The sequence below is a fragment of the Tarenaya hassleriana genome, unplaced genomic scaffold (assembly GCF_000463585.1).
Source record: "Tarenaya hassleriana unplaced genomic scaffold, ASM46358v1 Cleome9, whole genome shotgun sequence".
NCBI lineage: Eukaryota > Viridiplantae > Streptophyta > Magnoliopsida > Brassicales > Cleomaceae > Tarenaya > Tarenaya hassleriana.
In genome coordinates, this window is record NW_010971389.1 from 3,016,722 (window position 1) to 3,025,767 (window position 9,046).

General features: G+C 41.8%; 5 protein-coding genes across 6 annotated transcripts in view; 3 read left to right on the forward strand and 2 right to left on the reverse strand.

Moving 5' to 3' along the window:
* The first annotated feature begins 425 nt into the window (after positions 1-425).
* LOC104804103 (auxin-induced protein X15) lies at positions 426-1,033 on the forward strand. The gene has a single exon (XM_010528264.1). The coding sequence runs from the start codon at positions 513-515 to the stop codon at positions 804-806; it is 294 nt and encodes a 97-aa protein (XP_010526566.1). The 5' UTR covers positions 426-512; the 3' UTR covers positions 807-1,033.
* A 1,003-nt stretch (positions 1,034-2,036) lies between these two features.
* On the reverse strand, positions 2,037-2,730 carry LOC109116240 (auxin-responsive protein SAUR21-like). Its single transcript, XM_019201328.1, has one exon. It carries the CDS (start codon positions 2,671-2,673, stop codon positions 2,275-2,277), a length of 399 nt encoding a protein of 132 aa, XP_019056873.1. The 5' UTR covers positions 2,674-2,730; the 3' UTR covers positions 2,037-2,274.
* Positions 2,731-3,259: 529 nt separating this feature from the next.
* On the forward strand, positions 3,260-3,779 carry LOC104804104 (auxin-responsive protein SAUR15-like). The gene has a single exon (XM_010528265.2). It carries the CDS (start codon positions 3,360-3,362, stop codon positions 3,630-3,632), a length of 273 nt encoding a protein of 90 aa, XP_010526567.1. The 5' UTR covers positions 3,260-3,359; the 3' UTR covers positions 3,633-3,779.
* A 1,212-nt stretch (positions 3,780-4,991) lies between these two features.
* Positions 4,992-6,847, forward strand: LOC104804106 (transcription initiation factor TFIID subunit 14b). Its single transcript, XM_010528266.1, has 6 exons — positions 4,992-5,219; positions 5,498-5,577; positions 5,678-5,899; positions 6,076-6,263; positions 6,346-6,467; positions 6,600-6,847. The coding sequence occupies exons 1-6, from the start codon at positions 5,115-5,117 to the stop codon at positions 6,684-6,686; spliced, it is 804 nt and encodes a 267-aa protein (XP_010526568.1). The 5' UTR covers positions 4,992-5,114; the 3' UTR covers positions 6,687-6,847.
* A 290-nt stretch (positions 6,848-7,137) lies between these two features.
* LOC104804107 overlaps positions 7,138-9,046 on the reverse strand; it is a 3,416-nt gene continuing 1,507 nt past the window's right edge. For both annotated transcript variants that reach the window (XM_010528268.2, XM_010528267.2), the window contains 4 exons: positions 8,307-9,046; positions 8,095-8,227; positions 7,922-8,006; positions 7,138-7,561 (listed from right to left, as the gene is read on the reverse strand). In XM_010528268.2, coding sequence (XP_010526570.1) covers positions 7,380-7,561; positions 7,922-8,006; positions 8,095-8,227; positions 8,307-9,046 — 1,140 coding nt within the window. In that variant the 3' untranslated portion in view covers positions 7,138-7,379. The remainder of the gene's footprint in view (positions 7,562-7,921; positions 8,007-8,094; positions 8,228-8,306) is intronic.

A 9,046-nucleotide genomic window follows, 5' to 3' on the forward strand; every position in this document is an offset into this window, starting at 1 on the left:
AAGCCGGGGGGGGGGGGGACCTGAAGTTCATCACCAAGAGGACACGAAATCTCCACCACTGTCGTAATGTTCTTTTTCTTTTGGACAATATCAAGAACGTGATCTTATGATCACATGACAGGACCAAATCATGGCAACCTTATGTGGCTGAAACTAAACCGGTTCACACAAAGTTTATGTACATATCCATGTGGATATGTCTACAGATGCTTCACCCACTTCGTCATCAATATATGATAATATGGGAGGGGGTCCCTGTTTAGGCGGTGGTCCTGCAAATTCTCCTCCACGCAACTCCAGCTTTCATTATAGTATTATACCTGCCAAAGCCTCTCATTGGTTCCGAAGGGACAGGCCATGTGCTGATGCATATTATCCACATTTCAATAAGCCAAGAATACCATACAATCTATAAATACATGTTATCGAACCTTAGCCTTCACAAGAACAAGAAAAGTCTGTCTTCGAAAATCTTGTCCAGTAAGAAAAAAACACGCACGCAAAAAAGATCAATGGCAATCAGGTTTCCTCGCGTTCTGCAATCATCAAAGCAGGTTCTGAGGCAAGCGAAAGCGTTCTCAGCATCGAACTCCGTCGATGTTCCGAAGGGATGCTTTGCTGTTTACGTTGGAGAAAGACAGAGGAAGAGATTCGTCGTTCCGTTATCGTTCTTGAGACAACCTTCGTTTCAAGATCTGTTGAGGAAAGCCGAGGAAGAGTTTGGATTTGATCATTCAATGGGTGGCCTCACCATTCCATGCAGCGAAGAGATCTTCGTGGATCTCGCCTCTCGCCTCAACTTCTGATAGCTTCTTTTCTTTCTTTCTTTTTCTACTTTTTTTCTAATCATTTTTTTCCTTCGAGAAAGAATCTTTTCCCGACAGAGAGTTCTACCCTTTTGGTGATTGACTGTAACAGTTTTTCGCTCACGTTTCAGTGAGTTTTGGGATCCAAGATCCTAACTTGTTGATGTTTTTTTGTTGTTGTAATCAACTCTGAACATATATATAATCAAAACTCTTGAATTCTTTCAGCTGTTTACGCTCAGACTCTTATTCCTCGATTATGCAAAAACGAACTTGAACTCCTACAGGACAGGTCAAGTGGTCCGATAGGCAAAAACAAGAATTTCGTGAAATCTTCTTCTTGTCTAAAGAACAAAGATTTTCAGCTTTGTTTACCAATTGTCGCGAATGGTCAAAATAGGCCTGGATGGTAGTTTTTGGGTCTGGCATCTTTTTCTGCAAGGCCCGACCTTTATTTAATCCCCACAGAATTCTCTCTTTCACGGTCGGAAGCTGAATGTGTGCGCTCCGGCGGCGATGGGACCGCCGTCGTAACGGATGGATGCTCATGTGCCCGTTTCCTTATTTCATCGGAAAAATCCGAGCTCATCGGTCTGTGTTTGGCTTGTGGAGTGGACGAATGGAAGGATGTGAGTCGACCCATTTTTCCCTCATTTTCTTGGAAAGGGTTTCTTCTTAGTTTTCTCGGGAACCAAACAGAAGATGAGGCGTCGTCATCATTGAACTTCCTTCTTCCGTTCGTTTGACCTGTTCTTTGTTTTGGGCCAGGTTTTGTACCGTTCGCAAGTCATGAATAATCTTAAAAGTTTCTTCTTTTACATTGTTCAGGACTCATGTATCTGTTTTTGTCTCTCTCTTTTTGCAGATTAATGCAACTGTAAAAGTTCTCGAAAGGGCGTGTATATGCCGGTCTCTGGTCCTGCAGATCAATGTGGGCATCGAGATCCAAAAATGGGCGAGTCCTGTACGGAAGCCCGGATCCAGTGTTAAGAAAGAGAGCACAGAATGAGTGAACTGTGTCGGAGAATTACAACTACATATGCCCTGCTCCCAGCTTCAGGGTTAGCTTCTGTCAATGTTGGATTACCTCGTCCTTCCGGGCAATGTGCCTACTGCCTATATCCATGTATACTGTATAGACTTTTGGTTCTTCTCTGTGTGGGATCTTGTTGCAGCTTAACCTTTTGCTGGAAATAAAGATGAAGTTTTAGAAAGAAAACATTTTCATAATTGAGGGCTGCAATCTGAACGTGTTAGATTATCTTTGAGGTACCGAATACAAGATCACTGTCGGTTAGACAAGATCCTAAATCATACAACTCGCTGAAAACATGTAGGAAGTAAACTCATTACATCATTTGGGTTAACTTCTCTATCTAATCTTTTTCGAGGAGAGGCTTTTGCTACCAACTCTTCGCTCGAAGAGAAAAGCGATTGTGAAAGCGTTCTACGAGCTGGTCTTTTTGTCTCATGAACTGTTGAGTCGAGAGGCGAGATCTATGAAGTTTTCTTCGCTGCAGGGAACTGTGAGGCCACCCATTGGATGATGGATCCCGAATTCTTCCTCGGCCTCTCTTAGCAAATCTTGAAACGAAGGCTCACTCAAGAACGATATCGGAACCACAAACCTCTTCCTCTGGCTTTCTCCAACGTACACGGGAAAGTACCCCTTTGGAACATCGACAGAGCTTGATGGTACAAACCATTTTCCTTTACGGAAAAACTGCTTTGATGATCGCAGCAAGCGGATCGCCATAGGCTTGACCTTGATATGTGAAATGTTCAATCTTTTTTTCTCTCGGGAAAATGTCTGAAGGAGAAGCTTTCTCTTGCTTTCTTGAAAGTTTCGGAACTTGCATTTATACATAACATGGCATCTGAAGATGTTGCCACCTCCGATTCTAGAGAAGCTTAGCACATGGTTTGTCTTTCATTATGTCTTCCCATCAAGAGGTTCGGTTATTGATAGAGACCTCAGGTCCTGTAACATTTGCAGGACCACGACCAGAACATAGGTCTTCTACCTGAAAGTTTTCTGTAGACAGAAACACATGGCTATGCCTTTGAGTTGGGAGTATGTGAACCAAATCAACTATCTGCCACAGAAACTTGGAAAGCATCTTCTTCCTCCTGTCCTGTCTATGGGCCCATTCACATGTTCCTGTTTCTTTCATGTTGTTGAAGAGATTTGGCGCTGTTAATGCCACTGGCCTCTGATTACAGACATAGCTCATAAAGAAGTTTGTAGCTTTGTTTCAGTTCCTGTCTCATCGTCATTCATTCATGTAGGGCAGACACTATACCACTCAACAGCCTAGCATCATTACAAATCTATGGACTCTTATCTGATCTTCCGGTTTAGTATCTCCAAGCCAAAACCATGTGTTTGTAGGCCACAACTTGACAATTCTCTGTGAAATTTTCTCTGCCATCTTCATCTATATATATACACATGCCATATCCATTTTGACTCACAAACCAAACCGATATCAAGATATCAACAGCTTCTCCTCCCAAAAGAAAGACACCTCAAATCAACAAGCGATAATCAGAATGGCCTTCTTGAGAAATTTAGTGGCAGCTAAGCAGACGAAACGCCGGCCTGTCAGCGAACCATCGTCGACGCCAAAAGGGTTCATGGCCGTATACGTCGGGGAGAATCTGAAGAAGAGATATGTGGTGCCGGTTTCTTACTTGAACGAGCCAGCGTTTCAAGCCTTGCTGAACAAAGCCGAGGAAGAGTTCGGGTTTGACCATCCAATGGGCGGCTTGACTTTACCCTGTGACGAATCTCTCTTCTTCACCATCACTTCTCAGATTCGCTGAATCTCGATGAAGAGATAGCCTTTTTTTTTTAAAGTTTGGTAGAACACACATTTTTGTAAAAATTTTACACTTTGTTGATTGACAGGCAGACCAGAAATCCAAACGAGATTGAGATTTAATTGATAATAATCATAATCTTGGAACTTCGTCGTCTCTGTTGTTTAAGCCTCGCCCAACAAATTGCAGGTTCCACGGCCTAATATGGGCCCTCTGGTTATAATTTTCATAATGTTGATGTAGAAAAACTGGCAGAAGTTTCCATAGACAAACCCACATGCCCATTTAAAAAAAATTCCAAGCTCCATCTGTCTAAGGGCCGGTCATATGTTCTTCGTTATTATCGTCATGGAAGGGGACTTAACAGCTATAGAGGTCCCGACATAATCTCCCAAAGAGATTTTCCATTTTAAAGAACTGAATATGTTAGTGTCTGTTATGCGCAATGATGGCACGTGGAACCTCATTGAGGAGACAAACCCTTGTGAAGTGCAAATGAAAGCTGTTGGATCTGCCACAGTTTCATATCCAAAACATGATTCATGATCATGCTATTCAGTCCAGCTTTCGTTGCTTGCCATCACACGACAGTCCTTTTTTATTTTCCAGTTTTCGTAGCTGAAAGACAGAACCATGTGAAACCTCTGATCAGAGAGAGAGAGAGAGAGAAAGAGAGAGAGAGAGAGAGAGAGAGAGAGAGAGAGAGAGAGAGAGATTCAATGCAATTACATGTTTTTCTTCAACAAGAACTGTAGCTAAATGGCCTTCTTGAGAGGTTTCGTGGGTGCCAAGCAAAATCATTCGCCGGTCAATTAGTGAAATATCATTCTTTCAACACCAAAAACTAAGAAATCCAACTCTGTGTAGAGAGGCCCCTGCAATTACTCGGTACCAAATATATATTTGTTGGTTTAATTAATCTGCGTCATTTGTTAAATCAATGCAAACTAGTTTGTAAATTATAACTACATCAATACATATATATGTATATATTCAAGGAATTGCCTAAATTCCAAATCTTTCTATGTAAGTTTAATCCGATTACGAAAGCAAAAGGGTTTATTGAATGCCTCTCATAAAAAATATTTATTGATTTCAATCTGCTAATTTGAATGGTTTTGAATGTAAATGTGTACTATACTACATTGCACGTCACACTATATGGAAGATGCCCAAAGCCCAAAACGCACAAGCTTTCTGAACAACACACACTTCGCTATTATCTAAAGAGAACGGCAGGATGTGGCATTAGAAGTTCTTTGGATCCTAAATCAGAACACCGGCACACAGTTCGCTTGCCTGAAAGACAAACGGCAGGATGTTTTCCCATTGAATTTGCCTGTGAGAACTCGACCGTACTGAATCAGGAATAACATATTTTGTTCCCCAAAAAAAAAAAAACGAAAAGGAAGGAGAACCCTAATTTCGCAGAGCCAAATCCTTGATTTCCCAGAAGAGAAAGTGTTATCCTTCGAAGACCAAGTAATGACAAATAGCTCGTCGTCTAAAAAACACGGTCAAGATCAGCCTGAAATCACTGGACCCACCCCAAAATCGCTGAGAACCAAGATGGCCAAACCTGAAGAAAAGGTATGCTGCATCGCGTCTTCTTCTAAATCAAATCGAACCCTTTTGTCATACCAATCGAACGAACATAACCCAGTGGCGAATTGATCTGTTTGGCCCTGCTCCTCTTCATGTTAATTGTTCGAGGATGAAATTTAAGGGTTTTTTTTGTTACATTTGTTTAGTCGAGGAGACACTGTGGCTAGAAATTTAGATGTAGGCATTAATCATGGTGGAACTGTTATTTGAAGTTTGAATCACTAAAATGGCGTTCTTTTCGGGCATATTTTGCTTGTTCGCAGAAGAAGCTTAAAGATATCGAGATAAGCGTTCCCATTGTGTATGGAAATGTGGCATTTTGGCTAGGCAAGAAGGCCAGCGAGTAAGTTGCATTAAAATTATGATAAGACTTACAACTCAGATTTCATGATACGTTTTCGAATGAAAGCCTTTCTCTATTCTTTTGTTTTTTCTTTGTTTAGATATCAATCTCACAAGTGGACTGTGTATGTTCGTGGGGCAACAAATGAGGATCTTGGTGTGGTAATGAAGAAAGTGGTTTTCCAGCTTCATTCTAGTTTCAATAACCCCACCAGAGTTGTTGAGGAACCGCCGTTTGAGTTGTCAGAGTCTGGTTGGGGAGAGTTCGAGATTGCGATCACTTTGTATTTCCACACCGACGTCTGTGACAAGCCATTGAGTTTGTAAGTCATTTTCCTTGCATTCGAATCCTTGGTTTCTTGTGTATGATTCCTGTGATGGTTTCTCTATTCACCAAGATGGGTATTTGAAATATGCTGTTTTTTCTTTTGCTGATGTTTCTTTATAGTTTTCCAAGAAGAACATTATTATTCATCCTTGTAGTTGTTGGATGCAACAGATACCATCATCTAAAGTTATATCCAGAGGATGAATCAGGTCCTTTGTCAACAAAGAAGCCTGTTGTCGTGGAGTCGTACGATGAAATCGTCTTTCCTGACCCTTCAGAAAGTTTTCTAGCTCGTGTTCAGAATCACCCGGCAGTGACCTTTCCAAGATTACCTGCTGGCTACAGCTTGCCCGCCCCTAGTACGTCCCATAGAATAGTCCATGTGTTTCATTACAGAAACTCTGAGAAAAAAAAGGTATTGTCGCTTTTGATTGGTTGTAGTGCAAGTCGAAGACCCGGGAAAGAAGAAGAGAGGTGATATCAAAGACCATAGTTTGGGACAGTGGTTCATGAACTTCTCTGAAGCAGACGAACTGCTACAACTTGCGGCTGCTCGTCAGCAGGTAATTAAAACAACTCATTCTCAATCAGAACAAACGTGTATCTGATCTCAATGTGTGATGATTTCATATCCTACATACTTTTCTTAGGCACTCCAGTATGTAATCATGTGGTTTGAATCCGGATATTGATAGGTTCAAGCTCATATTGCTAAGCTCAGGCGACAAATAAGTCTGCTTGAGGGGCAGAATCAGCCTCTGAAAACTGGCTCTGACCAGTGAGCCCTTTGTGACTATGGGGATTCGCAGCAGGAGATGTAACTTGTGCCCTTTCCCCCTACACTTTCTGTATCTTTTTAGTTTCTCTCTGAAAGCATCTTTGTAGCAAAAACCTTCCTTCCATTGTAAAATGATATATTCCCGTAAGCCCAAAAATAGAAATTCAGGACATTATATATATATATATATACACACACGTGCATATATATATATATATATGTATATATAATAGAGAGAGGGACCATGTCGTCGAGAGATGGACCGAAGAATATCTTTCACCCCAATTTCCGCAGTTAGTTTTTTGAATAAACTTTGCCCACACGTAGATGTCTAATATCTTCACGCCTCGTCACACACACACACGTATATATATATATATATATATGAAGAAGATTGAAAAAAACTAATAAATATGATGGGCTTACAAGGAATGTAATGAAAGGGAAACGTTTCGGGACAATTAAACTCTATCCACATGTGGAAGACTAATATCTTTCATGAGAATATACTCAACAAAATAAAATTTAAACGTCACTATAACTACATATATAAGCCTGTGTATGTATGTATCATAGAATTTGTTGGACGCAACCCACATGTATTTATATATAAATTTAAACTTGACTCTGCACATTACCATAAAATTATATAATATATAGCCGAGAGCTATAGAAACAAACCCACCCTCGGTCCATCTTATTTGCCAGACTCGGGCTTAGATGACGTCATGGATGGCTGCGTCTGTGGCTCCAAATGGCTGAGATTGAGCTGCTGGAACATTTCGGGGTTAAGTGACTGCAGTTCTGATCTCTCGGATTCGCTGGCACGTGTCGCCAGCTTCAGCCTTTGCACTTCCGCCGTCAGTGCTTCGTTCAGGGCTGCCCCGACCAAGGAAAAGAACCAAAACACGATCACGTCACTTTCCCATTGGATGATCAGAAAACGCATAGAGTAATCTTGTCCTGACCAAAAAAAAAGTTTTTTTTTCGAAACTAGATGTGTTCTCTCGACTACCAGTTCCATATATATACACACACACACACACACACAACAAATGGTCTGCAGAAAAAAGGAAACTTTGAGCAAAAAAGATATTAGGGTTTCGTAAAATGAACTCTCAGACCAATTCAGATGTCTCAAATATGCAGCAGTTCACTTTTGAATATGTATCAGAGTAGCGATTAAGCAACAACATATGATCAGCAAATGCCAGAATGAAGAAAATCAAGGTTAGTTACCGTCCCGGAGTTGAGCCTGCTGCTCCATTGCTTGAAGACGAAACTTCAGCTCGTTGTTCAGGTTTGTCAACCCAACTGAATCTCTCTGCATCCATCGAGAAAGATGCATAATCAATGACCGGTAAAAGAAAAATCAGAACGATTTCAACCCCGTTCGTTCGTCTGCTCCCCACCTGCAAAAGCGTGAGCTGAGCTGACAATGTGGTAGCTTCTGTCTGAAGGGTCTGAACCTTGTGTTCCAGCTCGGCAATGTATCTCATTTTCCTCTCCTTTGAACGTGCAGCCGATTGACGGTTCGCCAAGATTCTGTAAACAATTGCACATACAAACAGTCAAACATCGTATGCGTTTATTAGGGTTTCGTTGTGGCAATGTAATTCGATACCTTTTGACACGCTTAGGGTCATTTACAGCAATCTCAACAAGTTTCTCGTTAGCCATGATCTTCTTCATCTCCGCTGCGTTAAACTCACCATTCCCAAGCTCGAGGCCGAAGTTGCTCGAGTTCCCATCGATTGAATTGGTCGGAGAAACCTTCCCAGGTAGATTTCCGGCAGAAGGTGGCAGCTTTGGTGATTCATCTCCGAAATCTAACTTCCCCATGAAACAACTATCCACTGAAACACTCCTGTAGTGTCTGCCTGTAGGCGCAATGTCTCCGCCTGCACTTCTCTTCACGCCCATAGAACTCATCCCGATCTTCTGAAAGCTATTTCCACTCTCATTCACACTGCTCTCTCCTTCAGTATCGCTGCTATTACCACCATTCATCTTTCTACTGCTTTCCATGTCCTCCCTGTTCTCATTACCATTCTTGCTATCTTCAGCACCAGATGAGTTCAAAACATCGATGTTTTCCAGATTCATATAGGCCGAGAACAAGTCGTCAGCAACATCACCGCCTTCCGATTTTCTATCTCCGACCCCTTCTCTCTCGCAGCTCGATTCCCTCTTCACAAGATGAGCCGGTTTGGACCAATCCGTAACCTCTCCACCAGAAACCGATCTCTCCAAGGGCTTGGGAGGGGTTAATGGCGGAGAATTCTGAACAAGCATGGAATTAAACCCAAAGGGGATATCACTGTTAGACCGCCTATGAGCCTTTCTCGGCGGGAGACTCTCCCC

What these genes read in the sequence shown, in the direction of transcription:
- LOC104804103 (XM_010528264.1), top strand. Translation starts at nt 513, where the DNA reads ATGGCAATCAGGTTTCCTCGCGTTCTGCAATCATCAAAGCAGGTTCTG.
- LOC109116240 (XM_019201328.1), bottom strand. Translation starts at nt 2,673, where the DNA reads ATGTATAAATGCAAGTTCCGAAACTTTCAAGAAAGCAAGAGAAAGCTT.
- LOC104804104 (XM_010528265.2), top strand. Translation starts at nt 3,360, where the DNA reads ATGGCCTTCTTGAGAAATTTAGTGGCAGCTAAGCAGACGAAACGCCGG.
- LOC104804106 (XM_010528266.1), top strand. Translation starts at nt 5,115, where the DNA reads ATGACAAATAGCTCGTCGTCTAAAAAACACGGTCAAGATCAGCCTGAA. An exon ending in TGGCCAAACCTGAAGAAAAG is followed by an intron (nt 5,220 to 5,497) that starts GTATGCTGCATC and finishes GCTTGTTCGCAG; the next exon opens with AAGAAGCTTAAAGATATCGA. An exon ending in TTGCGGCTGCTCGTCAGCAG is followed by an intron (nt 6,468 to 6,599) that starts GTAATTAAAACA and finishes GGATATTGATAG; the next exon opens with GTTCAAGCTCATATTGCTAA.